Source organism: Anolis carolinensis, chromosome 2 (assembly GCF_035594765.1).
Source record: "Anolis carolinensis isolate JA03-04 chromosome 2, rAnoCar3.1.pri, whole genome shotgun sequence".
Lineage (NCBI taxonomy): Eukaryota > Metazoa > Chordata > Lepidosauria > Squamata > Dactyloidae > Anolis > Anolis carolinensis.
Genome location: NC_085842.1, coordinates 188959763 through 188983105, shown reverse-complemented (window position 1 = coordinate 188983105; position 23343 = coordinate 188959763). Strand labels below are relative to the sequence as shown.

Here is a 23343-nt window from a genome sequence, read left to right as displayed (position 1 = left end):
ACCTGAGAAAGCTTTCCATGATTCCAGGTAAAGGTTTCCCCTGACGTGACCGACTCTGGGGGTTGGTGCTCATCTCCGGGTATATAGATATTTAAAATAGGTATGAAAATCAAACTTTTACTGTTAACAAACCAGCATTTGCAAGGCTTGCTGAAGAGCCTGCCTTTCTTTTTGGTGTGGAGTATAGCCGAAACATTATCTTCAGAGTCCACTGTAAATACTGGAGGTTGTTGCTGACAGATTTGAATAAATGGGTGGCGCTCACAAACCTTTTTCCTGTTGCCGGATTTTTTTCGTGATCCCAACACTGCGAAGGGGGCCACAGTTGGGTAAAACTTCGGCCCTCCAGGTGTTTTGGACTTCAACTCCCACCATTCCTAGCAGCCTTAGGTCCTTTCCTTTCTGCTTAAGCGGCTAATTGGGAAAAGGAAAGGGCCTCAGGCTGTTAGGAATGTGGGAGTTGAAGTCCAAACCACCTGGAGAGTCGAAGTTTGCCTATGCCTCGTCTAGAGTAAGACCCAGAAATGCAGGGAAGAGGATCTAAAGGAGTGATCCCCAAACTCCAGCCCTCCAGGTGTTTTGGACCCCAACTTCCAGAAGCCTCAGCTGCTTTGGCCAATGATCAGGGATTCTGGGAGCTGAAGTCTAAAACACCTGAAGAATGAGAGTTTGGGGGGTTTTGTTTTGCCTTCCCATTCTGCATCCTCCCAAGTTTGTTGGAGACTCCTTCTTTTGGAGGTTTTTAAACAGGCTGGATGGCCATCTGTTGAGGTGCTTTGATAGTGCTTTTCCTGCATGGCAGAATGGAGTTGGACTGGATGACCCCTGTGCTGTCTTCCAACTCTATGACTTCTTGAGTTATCTACATTTTATACTCAGAGAGACCTGTAAGGCAGGCTTGTCTTAGGAAATGGGGACGGTCTTCAAGCAGAGTTTTCAACTCCCGATTTCTATGCTGCACTGTTTCAGATTGACACAGGAGATGATGGGCCCTCTTGTACTTATCCCTCAGACACTAAATTTGAATGCAACCCTTGCTTCTTTCAGTGAGAGCCCCAGGGACTATGTTCTGACTGGTGATTGTGAATTGTAATAACTTATTAAGCAAGGCGGGTAAAAACAACAGCAGGAATTGCTTAATGGAGGAAATTTCTAGACCAACAAGATCTTGCAGTTCAGTGGAGTGCTGTTGCGTAGTTCTCCACACAAAGTTTGATCCCTTTTGGACTTGACTTTAAAGAGAATAGGCAACCTTTGCATATGTGGATTACATCTAAAGTAGGCCCTTTTCTGGGTGTTTTGCTCTTTTTTTCTATGTGTAGACCACAAGCACATCACTAAGCTTTAAAGTTAAAAGTTATTTTTCATATCCACTGCTGTTTGTCACAAGAAAGAGTTCTCAGGCTTTGTGCTTCAGCAGAACAGCCTTCAGCTCCTTGAGCCTAGTCCAAAATAGTAAGTCTTACTGAGTTCAGCAGATGTAATGCTTACAAATATCCTTTGGATTTTTATTTTGTCAAGTAGTGGCCAACAAGACATGAATGGCTATGAATGTGAGGGAGACAAGTGAGTCATGCTTGGCAGACCCAATTTCCAGTTCTTGTAGCTACTTAATCTGAGGTGAAATGCCTTAGAGCTCTAAGGGTAGAGCAGTCTTCTTCCAGGTAACTATGTTTTTGCACAATTTTTATGCCCAGGCTTCTTTTCTGGAATCTTGCCAGGACTTCCAGTCCATGGGCCACTCCTAGGAAGAAGAGTTGCCCATAATCTCTTAAAATAGCCTAGAAATCTGGGTGCACATGCCAATTTCCCAAGGAAAAAAACAAGGTAAAGATGAGGTGCTGTTAGTAAGTGACCATTTAGACTGCTGTTTAACAAGTAACAGTTCTCTTTTTGTTCATTGCCATTTTGCAGCCCTGGAGCTGAAGTCTTAATTGCAACAAAATGTAAAAGCTTCAATTGAATGAACATGGGCTGCTAGTGCCCTTGGCTAGGTTTAAACAAATAAAGCTGAAATTCTCCCGTCTGGGAATTCTCCTTGTTAGCACTGGCTTTGTTAAGCAAACCACCAAGGGATCTCAGATTCAGAGGAGTCAGTTTGAGTTTCAAGTAAAAAAAACTCCTCCATTCCACACAGAATACAGTGACTCAAATGGCGAACATATTTCAACATGAGAAAAATGGAAAATTACTTGAACCTGTTTTGCTGCCCTTTGGATTTGGTGCTTACGTAACCAGAGATTCAAGTGTAGCCTCAAGACATAAACCTGCTTGCACTGGATTATCACTGTGAATGCCAGTATGGCTTCTCCATTCAAACCAGGTTTTTGGCTATTGGCTTGCAGTAAACTTTTTGACCTTCTGTCAGTTTTAAGGACTGTCATCAAATTGAGATATTTTGGTCTTTTTTTCCCCCAGTATGGCTGTTTTGTCTTTTGTGCTTGTTGCGCATATATGTGAACAACCCTGTGCATAACTAAACATCTCTCTGTACTAAGGTGTTTATGGCAGTTTTCAGGAAACAATATAGTAATTAAGTAGGTATGTAATTTTAAAAGTTTTTGATAGTAGCCATGTTTTAACATTTTATTACACCTTTGAATATTTGATTGCATAATTAATACATACTACCGATTAAAATTTAGTGAATACATATAGTGTTCTTTAAAAAAAATAAATGCAAAAATTATATCTGCATAAAATGTGAGCCAAGACCTCTTGTAGCTTCCAAATTCTATAACAGATTCTATTGGGGTCAGTTATTTCATTGTGTTACAGATGCTGCAGTTTCCATTTAAGAATCTAAAACAGGGGCTCTCAAGCATTTTCAGCTGTGGAGCCCTTTTTGAAGGAAAAGTTTATCATGGAGCTCCAAGAAATGTTTATGTATTATATTATACACTATACTTAATGTATATGTACAGGCATGGGCAAACTTTTGGACACAGGAACTGCATTGCATTTTAAAATTTGACAGATAGGCTGGGCCAGAGGTGGATGGAGGATGGTTGTGTGAACTAATTGAAAAAAAGAACAAATTTCTATGCACAGCTCGTTTGTAGTGCAAAAAAGAAAGAACAATACAACATTTAAAATGAAGAACAATTTTAACCAACATTAACTAAGCAATATTTCAGTGGAAGACCAAATGAGCCATTCAATACCAATCCCCTTCTGCCATGTGGTAAAAGCACAAATCAAAGCAGCCCTAACAGATGGCCATCTAGCCTTAATAACAACAACAACAGCGATAATTGGAGCAATCCAAGGAGCCATCCAGTCCAACTCCTTCCTGCCATGCAGGAAAAGGGTTCTGGAAGCAAGGAAGGTACAGGGGGAAAGGTCTGCATTGTGAGCAATGGAAGGGTCCTTGGTGAGCAAGGGACTGCTCCCTCTGGAAAGGGTCCTGTCGTCATCCCTGGGCTACCCTCTGTGGGGCCTGGAGACCGCCTTCCTCACTGGCTCTGCCTCCATGCCCCTGGGGCCCCGGCCTACACTCTACGGGACCCCTGCTGCCGCTACCACCTCCAAGCTGTTTTTCCCAGAGAGCCCCTCTGGCACAGCCACCTCCAGCCTCCTGGTCTCACTCCACACACCTCTTCCGCCACTGCTGCCAATGGGCCCCCCAGTGCGGGAGCAACCAGCCAACAGGAACCTCCTTCCTGGCCACTGTGCACTTGGGGGGAGGAGCACAGTTTGAGAAGTGCTGGTCTAAAGTATTATTCAATTTCTTGTAGCAAAGCTTTTGATTCTCCCCCTCTTTTTTCTCTGTATGTGTAATCTAGCAACTGTTATCAGTCCTTAACTGAAAAGAAGGCAGGATAGAAATAATAGTAGTAATGGTGATAATATTAATAATTTAGCTAACCTTATCTGACATGTTAAACAGAAGAAGCAAATGCTTGGGGAAAGGCTCTGGTATGTAATTGTGGAGGGGAGTGGGCATATTACGCAACCACATTCCTGCCGGGAGACTCATGGGCATGCCTAATGCAACCAGAAGTGATTTCAAATCACTTTTGGTTTTACTTTGAATTGATTCTGGAGGCAGGTGTGGGGAGTGGACACTTGGGAGCATTGTGGTGTCAAACTACTAATATCCTCCCCCCCCTCATTTTATGTGAGGTATATGGGTCACAAGTTGGAGCCCCCCCCTTCCATAGACTACACTTTCCCAGCTCCTTGTATATAGGAAGTCATGGTGATTGGCCTTATCATTGCTGCATTTGCTTCTGTAGAATTTGTAGTGCATAGTGACAGCTTTTGGATTGATGATAAGCCAGGAAACTGTCTTATTGAATGTGTACAGTGTGCTGATTCATACTTGCTGGATCAGCAAAAACACTTGGGCTGCGAGCATGAATACACGGTCTACACCTGGTTCCCAAGCTTCTTTGGAATGCCATCTGTCATGCAGCCAGATCCCAGGGCTGAATTTCCAAGCCCTGGATCTGACTTCATAACATAAACATGCGAGCACCTGGCGGGAGAAGATAAAATGAGCCTGGGAACTCAGGGGTGAAAGTATAAACAATTATAATTGCTGTAGTGTGGGGGGGATAGAAACCTTGGTGGAAATGTGATCCAGAAGGTGGGGTTTGATGATGATATTTGCGTGTGATGTTACGTTGCATCAGAAGTGATAAAATTAGATGTATGTAAACATTAGGTCATTCTCGACTTTTCCAAAGTCATGTATTCTTCAATAAAGATTGTGTTTGAGAGCAGCTGTCTTTGATCTGCGTTCAGACTGGTCCTTTGAAGTAAGCCTGACATTAAAGTCGAGAATCCCATTTCTCACCCTCCTGCGGAATTCGCAGTGAAGTGATAATGAGCGAGGAAGAAGATCAAAGCCCAAATGAGGCAGAGAGGCCTTTGCAAGGGGCCCGGCCGAAGAGAGAAGAGACGCTGCAAGCCATAGCTTCCTCTACGGGGTACCCCAAGCCGAACGGCGTGACCCAGAGAATTCCCAGGCTCGGAAGAGGCGTCTCTGCAGCTGCAGAAACCAGTTGGGGATCTGGAGGAAGTATGCCGGAGACCGTGGCCCTGCGGTTATCCATCCTGGAAACTAATTTATCCAGGCTGTCGGAAACCGTGGGGAGATTGGTGCCATTATTGGAAGAGAATCTCCAGAAGGAGGCCAGCCGATATGGCGCCGAGAGAGAACCAAGCAAAGAAGGAGATTGGAGCCAGAGGGACCAGCGGGCGTCAACGCAGAGCCCCGTGGCGGCAAGGGACGAGGGAGATGAGGAATACTGGCAGGAGCTGCAGTTCCGGGACAGCATGGCGCGAGAAGTGGAGCGTCAGCGAGCCCTGGGGACCCTGAGGCCGCCGTCTCCAACAGAGCTCCCAACCCCCCGAATGGGCGTCGGGGTGGAAAGGCCACTGGGGCCAGGGATCGGGTCCAGTGGATTCGCAGACGAAGGCGGAGAGGAGCGGGGGGTCCAGGAAGAGGAGGAGGATGTGCCGTACGACGAGGAAAGGCGAGATGAGGGGGCTACAGCTAGGCCAGTATGCGGATGGGCGGAAGAGCCAACAGCGGCGGCAGACTTCCAGGAGCCGCGCAGAATGACCACCGGAGTGGGGCGCGGCGTGTTCCAAGGAGCCACCCGAGGAAACCTGATGCAACCCTTCCCCATGCCGCCCAGACAATATCAAAGGGCTGCAGAATGGATGCCTAGAAGGGAAGATCTCAAGCTGGAATACGGAGGGGAATCAGAGGAACTGAACTTTTTTCTAATTAGCATTAGAGGATACATGGAAGACAACGCACACACATTTCCCTCCGAAGCAAGCAGGGTTCGAGCCATCGGCAACACACTAAAGCGAGGAGCAGCCAGCTGGTATGTGCAATTGCATGCCAGACGCGACCCATGCCTGAGGTCAGTGCCCCGCTTCCTCGCCGCACTGGAGAACCGGTTCAGAGACCGGCTAGAGCAATTGAGGGCTCGAGACCAGCTGAAAGGAATAAAACAGAGGGACAAAACGGTGCCCGAGTACGCAGAGGAATTCCTCCACCTCGCGGAAAGGGTACCGGAGTGGTCTGAAGTAACCAAAGTGGAACTATTTAAAGAGGGACTACGCCCCGAGATTTTCAGCTGGGCAGCGCACAGAGACGACCCCGAGACGCTCCAGGGATGGATTCAACTAGCGGGGCGCGTCGAATCTACCCTGGCACAAGTAAAGCGCTTCAGGAGCAGCAGCGGCCAGCAAAGACCGGTGGCGAGAGGTCGAGGAGAAACGAGGAAGCAAGAAAGACCCGGAGGGAGGCCGGGGATTCCCTCCAGAGGAGACGACAACAAACCTAAACCGGGATGCTTTGTATGTGGGAAGACGGGCCACCGAGCAGCGGAATGCTGGGCCCGGAAGGGGGAGCCGCCAAAAGCCCCAAAGCCCAAGCCAGCAACCGGGAGGCGTGCGGAGGAGGAGGTGCAGGCCCCAGAATCTTCGGAAAGATTGGTGAGTCGGGACAAACGCATGATAGTAGTACCAATTTGCCTCTCGGGGCTAGAAAATCGGGCCACCTGCAAGGCGTTTGTAGACTGCGGGTGTTCTAGGAACATTATAACCCCAGAATTAGCAGGAGCGCTGAAATGCCAGCAGATGGCACTTGACTCCCCAATTGCATTTTCGCAGCTAGATGGATCAGTCGCTGCTGGGGAAGTATCTACAAAGGAATTACGGGGAGTTCCATGCAAAATAGGCAAATGGGGAGGAAGAATATCCTTTGTGATAGCCCCTATTGCCACATACCATGTAATATTGGGGATACCATGGCTCGAACAAGCAAATCCTGAAGTAGATTGGAGAGGAAAAAGCTTAGCATTTAAAGAACAGCAGATGCAATGGGAGATAAGCAAAATTGCAGAAGAGGAGGACGAGGAAGACGAAGCGGGGGAAATAGACCCACAGCTATTGCCACCTGAATACAGAGACTTTGCGGATGTTTTCAATCAGAAAGAGGCCAGTAAATTGCCTCCCAAAAGAAATATAGAAGTAGGGATTGAAATAACCCCAGGAGCAGACTTACCAAAACCAAAAGTGTATCCCATGTCTGTGCAAGAGAAGGAGGAATTGAGAAAATACATTGATAAAAACCTGGCTCGAGGCTTCATTAAGCCATCTAATTCTCCTCTCGGGGCTCCAGTGTTATTTAGGAGAAAGAAAGACAATTCCCTAAGATTGTGCATTGATTATCGAAATTTAAACGCAATTACCAAGGACAATAAATACCCTATGCCCTTAGTCAAGGATTTAATTACCGTATTGAAGAAAGGGAGCATATTTACTAAACTGGATTTAATTGAAGCGTATCATAAATTAAGGATCAAACCGGAGGATACTTGGAAAACCGCATTTTCCTGCGCATTCGGCCATTTTGAATACGAAATTTTGCCTTTCGGGTTAAAAAATGGAAGCGGCTGCTTTATGCAGCTTATAAATGAAATACTACACCCGTTATTGTACAGAGGGGTGTTCATATTCCTTGATGATATCTTGATCATTTCTGAAGATAAGGAAAAGCACGTAAAATTGGTCCGGGAAGTTCTGCAGAGACTAAGAGAAGCAAAGCTGTACGCAAAACTGTCCAAATGTGAATTTAATAAAACTCAAATTGACTTTCTGGGATATCGGATGTCTCCAGAAGGGTTAGCTATGGATCCAGCTAAAGTAGCAGATGTGAAAGAATGGGGAGTGCCTCAAACAAGGAGGCAATTACAATCATTTCTGGGGTTTGCAAATTTTTACAGACCCTTCATAAAAGGCTTTGCACAAATAACCGCACCCCTTACAGAACTTTTAAAAACAAAAGGGAAAGGGGAGACAGCAAAAGTGAAAGCTCCCGGCGCCAAACTGAGTTGGACGCCAGAATGCCAAAAGGCATTCGAGGCCTTAAAAGAATGCTTCACTGAAGGACCCATCCTAAAACACCCTGATATCAGGAGCCCTTTCATAATCCATTGCGATGCCTCAGACTGTGCGTACGGGGCAGTGCTATTGCAAAAGGATCAAAATGGGAACTTAAAACCCTGTGGATATTTGTCACGGAAGTTCAGCGAAACTGAAAAAAGTTGGCCAATATGGGAAAAAGAGGCATTAGCCATATTAAAAGCCTTAGAATGCTGGCGACACTTCCTCGAAGGAAGCGGAATCCCATTCGAAATTTGGTCTGACCATAAGAATCTCCAGTATTTAAAGTCTCCTAGAAAATTGTCCCCCAAACAAATCAGATGGGCGCAATACTTCAGCAGATTCGATTTCCAATTAAAGTTTTTTCAAGGGAAACAGAATGTCTTGGCAGATGCTCTTTCACGCATGCCTCAACACGAAGGCCTAACCACAGCAAAGGAGGGGACAATATTCTCTGACAAACAATGGGGCTTAGCTGTCAGGACAAGAGCACAAACCCAAAAGGAGGACACGGCTTTTGTCGAACTCGGCGGGGAAGATAACTGGGGAAATGAACTAAAACAGTCTTATAAAGGAGATCAATGGATCGCGTCCAACGCAGAAAAGGGGGACCAGAAGGGGGGATTTTGGTTTGTAAACAAGAAACTGTATATCCCAGCAATATTAAGGATTAAGATTCTGCATCGTTTTCACAACAACCAGAGCGCTGGTCATACAGGAATTACCAAAACAACAAAGGCAATAGCAAAACATTGTTGGTGGCCAGGAATGAGGAAGGACATAAAGAATCATGTTGTCCAATGTGATGATTGTGCCAGAAATAAATCGGGAGGAGGGAAGCCTATGGGATTGTTACAGACAGTAGCGGAACCTACCAGGCCTTGGGAATGTGTAGCTATGGACTTTGTGGGAGAACTGCCAGTCAGCAAAGGACATCGTTATATTTGGACAGTATTAGACCTGTTTTCTAAACAGGCCCACTTTATAGCACTGACGAAGCTACCATCGGCTGAGAAACTAGCTGAATTGTACATAAACCATATTTACAAATTACATGGATGTCCAAGTAGAGTAGTCAGTGACAGAGGAGTACAATTCACAGCAAAATTTTGGGAAAAATTCTTGGAAATGCTAGGAGCAGAAAGGAGTTTAAGTTCTGCTTTTCACCCCATGACAAACGGGGCGGTAGAACGTACTCAGCAAACGCTTGGGCAGTTCCTTCGAATGTACTCTAACATGAGACAAAATGACTGGTCTAAGTGGTTGGCGTTTGCGGAACTAGCCTTTAATTCAACTATACATTCAGCAACAAACAAAACCCCCTTTGAAGTAGTTTACGGGTATGAAATACAACCTTTACCCCAATTGCCGAGGTGGACAGAAAATGAAGGAACAGAGGCAGGGAAATGGAAAACGCAAATGATGGAATGTTGGAATCAAGTGACTGCTTCGTTAAAAGAAGCACACAAAAAGTATAAAACGTTCGCAGACAGAAAGAGGGTGGAAGGCGATAAATTAGATAAAGGAGATCTAGTGTGGTTAAGTACCCAAAACATCAAATTGGGGTTACCTTCAAGAAAACTGGGCCCCAAATATATTGGACCATTCAGAATACAGGGTGTTATCAATGAAGTGACTTTCCAATTGGCATTGCCAAAAAGTTTAGGGAAAATACACCCAGTCTTCCATCGCAGCTTGCTGAAAAAATATATGGGGACTTTAGACAAAATGGACCCATAGAGTTATTGTTTGATTTGTTTCAGGACTATGGTGAAAGAAGAACCGAAGAGGAGGACGAAGAAAACGGGGGCGCCATGTCATGCAGCCAGATCCCAGGGCTGAATTTCCAAGCCCTGAATCTGACTTCATAACATAAACATGCGAGCACCTGGCGGGAGAAGATAAAATGAGCCTGGGAACTCAGGGGTGAAAGTATAAACAATTATAATTGCTGTAGTGTGGGGGGGATAGAAACCTTGGTGGAAATGTGATCCAGAAGGTGGGGTTTGATGATGATATTTGCGTGTGATGTTACGTTGCATCAGAAGTGATAAAATTAGATGTATGTAAACATTAGGTCATTCTCGACTTTTCCAAAGTCATGTATTCTTCAATAAAGATTGTGTTTGAGAGCAGCTGTCTTTGATCTGCGTTCAGACTGGTCCTTTGAAGTAAGCCTGACACCATCAGTGTTACAAGAGTAAGGGGTTTATATGCTGCATATGAATTCCATAGTATTGAGCCAGGGGTGTTAAAATGGTATCCAACTGTGTGAATTTAACAGTGTAGATACACCCTTTGTGTCTTCTTTTTGTTAAAAAGAAAAAGAAAATATTTATAGCAAGTGAGCTGAGATTCCATTGATGCTTGACCAAGGAAAGCATGATACTATATATCTAATGTATATAATCTAAATCTGGTGCAGTAACTTCATTGTTCCCTTAGATAAAAGTATGCCAGTAGTTTTCCATTTCAATCTGAAGTTTGCCTTAGCCAAAGTATATCTAGTACTGGTTCCAACCAAACCTTCCTTTGCATCAGATCTCAGGCTAGCTCTGTCCTGGAGGAGGGTTTTGGTTTAAAAAAAAATCAGAGGACATAGTTTCCCAAAGCTGTAATAGCTTAACTGGGTGTGACCTACTTGAGGCAAATTCTTACTTTGGGTACTACTGACCCTCCTCTGTCACTCTACAGTGTGTACAAAGAGCAGTAGAGAATATCCTGACTCCTACTGTAATTGTGAGCATTCAAAGCAGCCCACCTTTGGGATGGATTTGGCTTCTTCTAAAGCTCAGGGGAGCACTGAGAAGAAGAGGAAAGGTGCATAAGTTGAGTCTTCTAAGTGCATAAGTTGAGTCTTCTTACCAGAGATATCACACTCTGGAAGCAGTGGATTTATTAGAGGCCCATCACAGAATTATCTCTTGTGGGATTGATCAGAAAGACATGTGTAAACAGCCTTCAAGGGGTAGATGAGGTCGTCTGTCAGTATTCTCTCAGTCCTGTGATTAAATACCTGAGTATCCCAGTTGGTGACAGGTTCCTATCTCTGTTTTTAATTACCCTAGGCTTGGGATTGCAGGTCGGGGCAGGTGGGGGGGGGGGGGAATAACTGCCCATCATATTTTCTAGAAGCAAGGAGAAACCACTATGGAGTGACTGGCAGTATTATCACTGTTGGGCAGAGTGGAGTGTTGTGTTCTTGCCAGTCAGATCAAAGCAAAATGGTACTTCCCTATCTGTGTGTATTGTCTATGGGTGCCTGCCTCAGAAACAAACAGTGTTTCGCTTGGCTGTATCAACCAGAAAGGCTGTTTGGTGAGAAGAGATGCTGTGGCCCCATATATGGTATGAAAGGCTTGAGGAAAGATAAGCGTGTCAGAGGATCCAGTTTCTCTTAAAGTAAGAGAGGCATTGTTCTCTGCCTGTTTTCCAGTCCTAGTTTCAGATCTCCTTGAGTGATCTTTCTCACATATACATTTTGCATTTGTTCTACAAGCTCTATTGTCACTGAAATTTCTCGGCATGAATATGCTACCCAACATCTGTCAAGAAGGTAATTTTTCCATTACCTCACAGGGACTGCTTATGAGGGAGGAGAGTTGGCTTGAATAGTGGTTGCAACTGTTTGGCATCTCTCATTGAGCCAGAGGCTTACAGCATCAAATACATTTGACTTGTACTGGGAGAAAGACAGAATATATAAATTAAACATTAAAAATAAATAAGATTATTTATGTTCATCTAGAATGTCATTTGTTAGTTAAATGATAAATGGAATCACTTATGTATGGGTGAAATCTCTCTAGGCCTGCCAAGTGGTTGGAGAACATACATGGACAAAACTCTGTTAGGTGCTAGGTCATCTTCATTTTTCCCCTTTTGAATGGCCAATACAATTACATATGTGTGTGCCTTCAAGTTAGCTTTTAATTTGTGGAGACCCAATGAACACATTGAATTTTCTTAGGCAAGAAGTACTGAGGTAGTTTTGCCAGTTCCTTCCTCTGAAATATGGCATAAAAATCCAGAATTATGATTTGTTTATCCACAAGTCTATTAACTTGTTTCTAGACTTTTATCCCAGTCCAGAAGCCTATAAGGCCCAGTCATTAAAATTCTATGTGTTCCTTCCAAAATGGGTTGGCCCTTGTGTTGTCGAAGGCTTTCATGGCCGGGATCACAGGGTTGGTTGTTGTATGTCTTTCGGGCTGTGTAGCCATGTTCCAGAAGCTCTGGAATCCTCTCTCTTCTGCAGGAGTCTACCGGATACCATGCAGCTGTGGACAAGTCTACATAGGGACCACCAAACGCAGCGCCCAAACAAGAGTCAAAGAACATGAAAGGCACTGCAATTCAACCAGAGAAATCAGCCATAGCAGAGCATTTGATGAACCAGCCTGGACACAGAATACTATTTGAGAACACAAAAATGCTGGACCATTCTAACAACTATCATGTCAGACTACACAGAGAAGCCATTGAAATCCACAAGCATGTGGACAACTTCAACAGAAAGGAAGAAACCATGAAAATGAACAAAATCTGGCTACCAGTATTACAAAACTCAAAAATCAGAACAGTAAATAAAAAGCAATACTCTGAAAACAGAGGATTTCCAGACATGAATCAACCAAGGGCAGTTAACGACTCTAAACAAAGGATGCCCCAGAGGCAGGAAGAAGACAGCAGATAAGCTTTTCAATGCTAATTTAAGTGATTAACTACACAACATTCATACTGACCTCTCTCACCCTAGACTTTCCACAGATATATATTAACCTCTTTGCTTAGTTTTCTCCATACCTCACAACCTCTGAGGATGCCTGCCATAGATGTAGGCGAAACGTCAGGAGAGAATGCTTCTGGAACATGGCCACACAGCCCGAAAGACATACAACAACCCTGGGTTGGCCCTGTCTGTTCAGAATATTACTTCACTTTCCAAGCTTAAAAAGCAGGTAGCTGTAGAACCTATGAACACAGCCTTGCTTTCTTTTGAAAAAAAATGTTCTCCTGAATTTCTTTTTCCATTGGCCCCTTTTAACCAGATTCTACTTGGGAGTGGCATTTAGCCAAATACCGAATATTCAGTTTTGGCTTCTACAACAGACAGCATCCTTTCTTGCCTTGTAGGTGCACTGACTAATCCAAGTGATATATGCTTTTGGCGTTGTTGTGTTTGTGTGTGTGTGTGTGTGTGTGTGTGTGTGTGTGTTTTAGCTAATGGGTAAACTGGAGAGAGGCCATTTCCTTTGAATTGCTCTGAGAAGATAACAATTCAGAATCTGTTGGTGAGGCCACAGAACAGTAGTAGCTCCAGCTCTTTGGGATGCTATTTTAATGACGTCACTACAATAGCAAAGCAGATTCCAAAAGAGTTTGTTTTGTGTTCTTTGGCTCTTATCTAGTCCAGATTGAAAAGCAGCCCTCCTGCTTTGTTTAATATTTGGGTTTTTCTCTGGCTTGGAGCACCAGTGATACGAGGCCTCAAAACTAGAGGAGTTGTCAGTTGTTGTTTTTTGGGGGGAGGGGGTAGACATAGAAACATCACTTTCTAAAACCAGCTTCTCATTCTGGTGTTATTTTTTATCTTTTATGATTTTATTCCCTCTTTAAAATTAAAGTGAAATAAGCTTTTTATTTCTTGTAAATTATTTAGCAGAAAACCTGTGAGCAGCATACTAATGCTTTAAGTTAATGGATACATAAATCTTCAACACATTTTCTTAGTCTTTACACCAGTCTTATAAATTGTAATTAAATGGATGAGTTTGAGATACTTTGGCTTAAAACACATAACCTTTGTTCAGTATTCATCATATCCAAGTCCAAAGCTCTTTATCATACTCTTTACCTTATCTGCCTACCCCATGACTTTCAGCGCACTCAACTTGTTTCTTAAGAAGAAATCTCACTGGGATTTGAAACATAATCAAATGGATATAGGATTACAGTTTAACTTTCTTTTCAGTGTTTGCTCTTGCATATATATTTTATAGCATTGGTTTGATTTCCTAATCCAGAAATATGAAAGAAAAGCAAGAGTGAGATGTAAAAGCCATGGGAATATGCAGGCCATGTATCTTGGCCAAAGGAGTTCTGCTTTTAGTTAGGTTTGTAATTTACTAGAATTTCTTGAATACTTGACAAGAATCAAGATTTTAAGGACTTTTTCTTACTGATTACAGTGGTTCCAGGTTCCACAGTGGATACCAAACCTGTGTATGTACAACTCCCATTATATGCAATAATGTGATCATTAGTGTCTATTATATAAAAACAACAAAATCAAGATTTGCTTTTTGTTTTTTGTTGGGGTTTTGTTTGCAGCCATGGATGGTTGACGCTTTGGAACCAAAATCTTTGGATATGCCGGCCGACTGTAGTTGTACTGCTCTGACCTATTACTGCTGGAAATGAGTGGTGAGAAATAAATTAGCATTGTTTTTCCATGCTATATCTGAGCCAAACATGAAAAAAACTTACAGTAAAAAATAGGAAGTATAATGCCAGTCTCTGGAGTCCACTAGGAGTGGAGGCTGGTAGAACGAATTGGCCAACTTTAATATTTAAGCAGAACACTTAAATATACTTCATTAATTTGAACTGGGAGAGTTACAGAATTTTCCAGGCAAATGACTCAAATTATGCGGGATGAAGGAACATGGAAATGTGACGTGTGGAAAAGTTGGACCCATAAGAAGGGGAAGAAAATAAAGCAAGGTCTGTGTGTCTTGCAGCTTTTATGATTTATAAGTTGCACTTCCTTTTATTATAAAAGGAAGAGTCAAAGAAAACCACACCATGCCAAGCAGTCTAGTCTCTTGGTACCTCTGTCATTACTTACTAAAGAAAGAAGTTAAAAGGTTAAGTGCAGCCTTTTAAAAGGTTGTAATAATTTTTCTACCCCTCCACTCACATGGCTCCGTCTTCCTAAAAAGTGGATGGGAGAGACACTGCAGTAAAGAGAACATCAAGAATGTTGAGCATTTTCAGCTTGGCTTCACCTTCTGCACAGATAACAGGCAGAGAACAAAAGCTCCCCATTCCATTCCATTTATTTAAAAAAACCTGTGGAGTTCTTCATGTAGTAGAGCTCTGCAGAAAATATGAGGAAAATAAATACTGTTTTTCAGATCTGTTAGATTGAATTTTAGATGCTATGTGAAATAAATACCTTTGTTAAAAAATAGTTCTGAAATTTCATTCTTCTGCCAATCATCTGGCCTCTCCATGCTTCTAATGGTATTCTACCAGTATTATGAACTATGAAAGACAGCATGATTATTATTATTTATTTACAGTATTTATATTCCGCCCTTCTCACCCCAAAGGGGACTCAGGGCGGATCACATTATAACACACATAGAGCAAACATTCAATGCCCATAAACACATCAAACAGAGACTGAGAGACACACGCAGAGGCAAGTTAACCTTCTTCTGAGGGGATGTTCGATTCTGGCCATAGGGGGGAGCAGCTGCTTCATCATCCACACTGACGGCACTTCCTCATTCCAGGTCGTAAATTAGTTAATCTTGCCTCCCCACTTTATAAGTGGTACCTTATCTCCTACTTGATAGATGCAACTGTCTTTCGGGTTGCTAGGTCAGCAACGAGCAGGGGCTATTTTTTATTTTTAATTGACGGGTGCTCACCCCGCCACGGGCTGGCCTCGAACTCATGACCTCATGGTCAGAGTGATTTAAGGCAGCTGCTCAACAGCTGCGCCACAGCCCGTAGTAATTCAGTGTTTAACTATGATTCTGGACTAGTTTGGTTATGGAAACCCACTCACTGACCTTGGGCAAAATGCACACATTGAGCCCCAGAGGAAGACAATGACAAACCTCTTCTTAACCCCCCCACTCCCCCCCCCCCAAAAAAAACACAATAGGGTCATGTAAACTGAAAATAACTTGAAGGCACATGACAAAAACAATGAATTCAAAACTCTAAGGAAACAGGATCAGCAGATAACCTCTGCATGAACATGGCTTTCATTCATTCTTACTGTTTCATTTTAAAAATAAGCAAGCTTGATTTTATGCAGTCAGGTAGCTGAAATATAATATAGATAATTTGTTCTCTGTTACATGATTTAAGGTACTTCAGATCACCAAGAGTCCCTTTAAAGATATATACTTAGGAAATCAACATTAGATTCTTGTGTTACCAGGTTGGATTTGGGATGGAAGAGGCATGAAGGAGACAGCATTAAGAGCAAATCTGTGTTATCCTCCCACCACCTCCACCAGTGGACATTTATTTATTTATTTATTTACATCACTTTTACCCCGCCTTTCTCTCCGAGGAGACTCAAAGCGGCTTACAGTAAACAGGCAAAAATTCAATGCCTAAAAACAATGTAAAAACAACAATTCATATAAAACAATCTACAAAACAACAGTTCATATAAAACAAGTACCATTACAAAATAAAATCACATTATATAAAATTTTAAGAATGTCCAAGGTTAAAATCCATTCATCCAGAATCCTCGATTCTTCGTACAGGTCATGTAAAGTCCATGTTCTTATTAAAAGCTTGTGTGCACAGCCATGTCTTTAAGGCTTTCCTGAAGCCTAGGAGAGTTGGTATCTGCCGTATGTTGCTGGGGAGGGTGTTCCACAGCCAAGGAGCCACCACCGAGAAGGCCCTGTCCCTCGTTCCCACCAGCCTTACCTGCGAGGCTGGTGGGACCGAGAGCAGGGCCTCCCCCGATGATCTAAGAGTTCTAGAAGGCTCATAGGGGGAAATACGTTCAGACAGGTAAGATGGGCCAGAACCATTTAGGGCTTTGTAGGTCAAAACCAGCACTTTGAATTGGGCTCGGTAGCATATCGGCAGCCAGTGGAGCTGGCTCAGCATGGGAGTAGTACACTCCCTGTAAGCCGCTCCTGTTATTAGTCTGGCTGCCGCCTGTTGTACTAGTTGGAGCTTCCGAGCCGTCTTCAAAGGCAGCCCCACGTAGAGCGCGTTGCAGTAATCCAAACGAGCTGTAACCAGAGCGTGGACCACTGTGGCCAAGTCAGACCTCCCAAGGAACGGGCGCAGCTGACGCACAAGGCGGAGTTGTGCAAAGGCTCCCCTGGCCACCGCCGAGACCTGGGGCTCCAGGCTCAGCGATGAGTCCAGGAGAACCCCCAGACTGCGAACCTGTGTCTTCAAGGGGAGTGCGACCCCATCCAACACAGGCTGTAACCCTATTCCCTGTTCAGCCCTGCGACTGACCAGGAGGACCTCTGTCTTATCTGGATTAAGTTTCAATCTGTTCGCCCTCATCCAGTCCGACACAGTGGCCAGACACCGGTTCAGGACCTGAACAGCCTCCTTAGTGACAGGTGGGAAGGAGTGACAGAGCTGGACATCATCTGCATACAGATGACACCTCACCCCGAAACTCCGGATGATCTCTCCCAGCGGCTTCATGTATATGTTAAACAACATGGGGGACAGTATTGACCCCTGCGGGACCCCACAAGTCAATGGTTGTGGGGCCAAGCAGGTGTCCCCCAATGACACCATCTGGGAACGACCCTCCAGGAAGGACCGGAGCCACTGAAGAACAGTACCCCCAAGACCCATCCCGGTAAGGCACCCCAGAAGGATACCGTGATCGGCGGTATCAAAGGCCGCTGAGAGGTCCAGCAGAACCAGCAGGGACACACTCCCCCTGTCTAGTTCCCGGCGTAGATCATCGACTAAGGCGACCAAGGCTGTCTCAGTACCATGTCCCGGCCTGAAGCCAGACTGCGCTGGATCCAGAAAATCAGTATCTACCAAGAATGCCTGGAGTTGTGCAGCCACCACACGTTCCACGACCTTGCCCAAAAAGGGGAGATTGGAAATAGGCCGATAGTTCTCCAATTGAGTGGGGTCCAGTGATGGCTTCTTCAACAGCGGTTTGATCACAGCCAATTTAAGGCTCGCTGGAAATATGCCTTCCCGAAGGGAGGCATTCACCACCACCTTCACCCACTCGGCCAATCCCCCTCTGGCTTCTCTCACTAGCCAGGATGGGCAGGGGTCTAGGATGCATGTGGTCGCCCTCACCTCTCCAAGCACCTTGTCCACGTCCTTGGACTGAACCAAAACGAATCCATCAAAATAGGACAAGCAGGTGCACTTGTTACATCCTCGGAGACTGCTGTTAATATGGTGTCAAATCCAGAGCGGATCAAAGCGACTTTGTCCGCAAAGAACTGAGCAAATGCTTCACAGCGGGCTGCCGAGTTGTCAGGGATCCCGTCTTGAGGGACGGGATATAACAAACCTCTGACAACTCGGAACAGCTCCGCCGGACGGTTCTGTGCGGACGCAATATTAGCTGCAAAGAAAGAGTTCTTTGCAGCGTCTATTGCCGCGGCATAAGCCTTAAGATAAGAGCCCAGCCGTGTTCGGTTTGACTCGTTCGGTTTTGAACGCCACACGCGCTCTAGTCCCCTCTTCTTTCGCTTCATCGCTGCCAACTCCTCAGTAAACCAAGGAGATGGTTTAGCTCGGGTACTCGAGAGGTGACGTTCCGGAGCAATCGTGTCTATTGCCCTAGTCATCTCCCAATTCCAGAGAGCGACAAGGGCATCAACAGAATCACCAGCCGAGGTGGCGGGAAACTCCCCAAGAGGCATCAGGAAACCGTCCGGATCCATGAGCCTCCTGGGGCAGACCATTTTAATGGGTCCTCCACCCCTGCGGAGGTTAGGGGGCGCAGCAAGTCTAAACCCGATCAGGTGATGGTCAGTCCATGGCAATGGAGCGATGGTAAGCTCCTCCACACCTCCATTTTCCTCCCATCACTGACAGAAAACCAAGTCAAGTGTGTGCCCAGCTCTGTGGGTGGGACCAGATACTCGTTGGGACAGCCCCATGGTTGCCATGGAGGCCATGAAGTCCTGAGCCACGCCTGAAAGGTTGGTCTCGGCATGGACATTGAAGTCCCCCAGCACAATGAGCTGTTGAGACTCCAATGCCAGGCCAGAGACCACCCCCGCTAGCTCAGGCAGGGAGACTGTAGTGCAGCGGGGTGGTCGGTACACTAGCAGAATCCCCAGTCTGTCCCGGTCACCTACCTCAGGTGGACACATTCGAACAAGGTTGACTGTGGGATGGGGCACCTGGTCAGGGGGGTGGACTCCTTATAGATTACTGCGACACCACCTCCCCTCCCTCCAGATCTTGATTGGTGCTGCACGGTGTAACCTGGTGGACAAAGCTGGGTGAGGTTGACACCCCCAGCCTCATCCATCCAGGTCTCCGTTATGCACACCAGGTCTGCCTGTTCATCCAGGATAAAATCCTGGATGATAGCAGTTTTTCCATTGACAGACCTGGCGTTCAACAGCACCACCTTTAACCTGGAGAGACCGCCAGCCTGGGCACCCAAGTTTACCATATCAGGAGGCCGTTTTAAATCTATAAGAACTCTTTTTTTGCCCTAGGCCGAATTAATTTTAGAAGGGGGCTGGAAGTTCAGGTCTGGACAATGGGGGTGAACTGATCTTAACAATACCTTGTCCTGCTCCAATATTTGTTGAGGATTAACCTTATAGGAGCTTTGTCACAGAGTCGGTGTGGAAGCCATTATTGAATCACATATTTGTGAAATGTTGCTTCTGTTTGGACACCCAGGAACCATCAATCTTCTTGGTTGGAGGAGAGGAAAGAATCACTACTATTTGTTGAGAATCTAAATTACTGAATGTTGTTTGCAAACATCAAAAGTTGCAAGGATTCCATACCACATTTATTCTTTGCTGGGGAATATCAGACAGCTCCTCAACGATGAATTTACTGGAAGTTGGAAGGACTTTAGTTTGCTTTCTAGTTAACTGGCATATGAAGTTCCAATTTTCTGCATCTGCATGGGAGGCAAAGAGAGGTGGTTTAACTAAATGAATGTAGAGAGAGAACAGACAGAAAAAGCTTCCTCTGAGCCTGGTTCTGACTCCTATCTTGATCTTCATATTTCTCCTCGTGCTCTTGTTCCCCCACCTCAAACATCTTTATCACAAAATAAATGCTTCTTGTTAATCAGAACTGATAGTGTTACTACTGAAGTCAAGGAAGAAGAGAGAAGACCGGTGTAGGAAGTCTTTTAGTGTGATCTTAATAGTGTAACTTACGTATATCACAGTCCTTGAAGATCTTCCATGATTCAATTTATGTTGCAACTTCAGACATTGTGGAGGCCTGCTTCTTTCATACTGAGAACTCTAGATCTGTAGTAAGTTCTAAGCCACTGCTAAAAATTAAGCAGAAACTGAGAGTCTCCTCCCCAGTTTAGTGTATGCTTCAACTGCTATTTAAAGATTTCCCCCTTTTACTTCCAATAGAAGATCTTGCTGCTGACTTCCTTACTGTCTACAAATGCTGTCTTGTTGTAAGTGTGAAAAGGCTTAGTCCTATTAGTTGATATACTAAAAACCTGTTAGTTAACTCCAGTTCTCACTTAATTGGAATATATAGCAGTGCTTGCAAAGATCTTAATGTACTCTTGTGCCAATGGCTGTTTGGGAAAAGGGAGAATTAGTCTCTTATTACAATACCTGTACAAAGGGAAACCAAACTCAATGAATGAATGAATAGAATAAGACCAGATTGTTTCCCTCAAAGTTGCACAACGTAGCTCCTTTAGTCTAATCTTGTGACAGAAAATACTTTTATGGAATTTTCTTAGAAACGACCTTACTCTTACTAAGTTGGGCATGTAGAATGTCTGTTTATAAATGAGCTGCTTTGTGTACACACACAGATCCCTTGTATAAATCCAAATAATTCTTTTGAATTGCAGCCAGAGAATGATGAAGCAAGCATGTGTATCTATGGGTGGGTTCGTGGTTAGGAACTGGGAATACTCCTAGTGTTAAAAGAACAGTAGAAAGGATCATTCTGACACTTGCTCGACCTAAGTATATAGTGATGTTTTGTACTTACCATAGTTGCAACTAAAACATGGCTTACACTTCCAAAAGTATAGCATGGAAATTGTTTTAGAGCTGCTTGCCTCCTCTCTGTTCCCTTTTTGCACTAAGCTTTTGAGTTCACTCTCATGTCTGAGATTAGATGTGGAGGAAGAAAGGAAGGTATTTCCCTTTAACCTTGTGGATGAAGGAGTGGAGGGACAAGAATTTAAGTGATCATCTTGCCTCAGTTTTTTAATATTAACTAATCAGGAATATAAAAAAAATACTCTTCACATTTCTGTCATGTATATAAAAACTTTGAGGTAGAATGGCCACCTGAATTCTGATTTGCAAACTTAAATAAGCAATAGTTTGCTATATGGTCACAAGCTATGATTAGATTTCATACCATAGCTAAACTTCTTAAATTGATTGGTTCTGCTTTTACTTGAAAGTTCCAAGTGTGAATATCTGCAGGTGACTTTTTGAGCATGGATCCTATGGGCTTGGAGTGGGCCTTTCTCCCCTTTGGTGAACACCTGTGAATCTTCCGTTGTTAGCCTGTCTGGGTTGCCTTGCCTTGTTGAGTGTTGCAGTTTATAATGTTTAAATGGCATTTGATTGTATTGTAAATCACTTTTGGATCAAGCAAACACATTGCATCACCATGAAAAGAATATTTCTGGTCCTGTCCTACTGCATCGCATAAGTCCTTGAAGGGATTCAAGGGTTCTAAAAGGGTCACTTACCAATTTTCTCTGTTTGATGGAGGTTATCCTGAATGCAAGACAGAGCTTCTGTTTTGCCTTTGCAGGATGCTAAGTAGGATGAACAGGAGACCCAATTCATGGCAAGGCAGCTCCTTATCCTATCTGATTCTCTTATAGACGGGGCGTGACAAATATGAGTCGGCAGCTACGAATGAACATGGAGCCAAGACAAAAAAGGGGAAGAAAGAGAGGGATATGGAAGAATTGAAAAAGGAAGTTTCACTGGTAAGAAGAGATTGTCATTCAAGGGGAAAATGAAACTCATCTCATTAACTTCAAGGTGTTGAACATCATTGTGATTATTGGCAACACTTTTTTTAGTTTCTGATCTTGTTTGTTTGTTTATTTATGTAATATTTTGCTTTGCAGGATGATCACAAACTCACCCTTGATGAACTTCATCAGAAATATGGAACAGACCTCAGCCGGGTAATTTGGGCCATCTTTGCAAAAGGGTTTGAAAGAACAGGAAATGGGTAGAGAGAGTCCTTTTTCTTAACTGAGAATAATTGCAAACCCTAAATTTAGGGTTTGTGCTAGAACATACCATAGAACCCTACTGGAGGACCTAGAGATGTCCACAAATTCTTTTTTCGGACTGTGGCTAAGGTTCATCCTTCACTGCCACATAAAATCCAGATTATCTGCCTTGATAATCTGGATTATATGGCAGTATAGAAGGGGCCTAAGTGAAACTCGATATCTTTTGGATTTGACAGTCATATTTTATCTCTTTATGTGAACAAGAATGAATGTTTGCTTTGAAACATTCTGATTTCCTTTCTATTGACTGTTCTGGGTTTAGTGGTCTTCTGGAGATCTGGAAAAGTTCAGTATTTCATAGGCTTTAGCTCTGATGGAGAAGCTAACTTGAAAAATGAAACAGTAACTGGATAACATATCCTTTGAAATTTGGTTTACATTTTTTCGTATTTAGACAAAGGTCAGTGATACATGTTGGGAAGACATCTCCTAATGTGCTAACTAGTCAGAAACTATCTGATGTTATGATCTTTCCCCCAGTAAGGCTGATGTTAAATGCCCCAGTGCCCCCTGCTTTTAGGTTCTCCTGGAGTAGCTTTTCACCACTCTATTCAGAAGATTTTCTTTTTTAGGGCAGGCTTGTCCAGCCCATAGTTTATGGGCCACATTCAGCCCAGAGCACCTATGAGTGCAGCCCAACTTACTTAAAACATAAGTTTTTATTGTGTGTGTGTGTGAGAGAGAGAAACTCAATTGCACAGTTCTCAAGTGCGAGCTTTGGAGACAACAGTGCAATTAATTGGAATAAAGAGAGGATGTTGCATCCACAAATCTCAGAGCGTTATCTGTAATTCACATTGTAATACAATTGCAAGCCGTTCAGCCAGAAGATATGCCCAGTGATTTTAAAAGACTGCAAACTGGGTAGCACATAATTAAAATTATTATGTGTGGCTCTTTTTTTTTTTTTTTTTTTTTTTTTGCTTGTGATAATGGATATCACACAATTCGTTTTATTTTCCACATCAGCTATGGGTAGTGTTAGTTTAGTATTTTATGTGTAGCCCAAGACAATTCTTCCAATGTAGCCCAAAGAAGTCAAAAGATTGGATACTCCTGAGTTAAGATGTAGTACAGTAGAGTCTCACTTATCCAACATAAACGGGCTGGCAGAACATTGGATAAGCAAATATGTTGGATAATAAGGAGGGATTAAGGAAAAACCTATTAAACATCAAATTACATTATGATTTTACAAATTAAGCACCAAA

General features: G+C 43.7%; 1 protein-coding gene across 1 annotated transcript in view; it reads left to right on the top strand.

Moving 5' to 3' along the window:
- The window catches only part of LOC100564542 (sodium/potassium-transporting ATPase subunit alpha-1), a 42779-nt gene that overhangs the window by 864 nt on the left and 18572 nt on the right, over positions 1–23343 (top strand). The window contains exons 2-3 of the mRNA XM_008119744.3: positions 21707–21814; positions 21959–22018. Of these exons, the coding sequence (XP_008117951.2) occupies positions 21707–21814; positions 21959–22018 (168 nt within the window). The remainder of the gene's footprint in view (positions 1–21706; positions 21815–21958; positions 22019–23343) is intronic.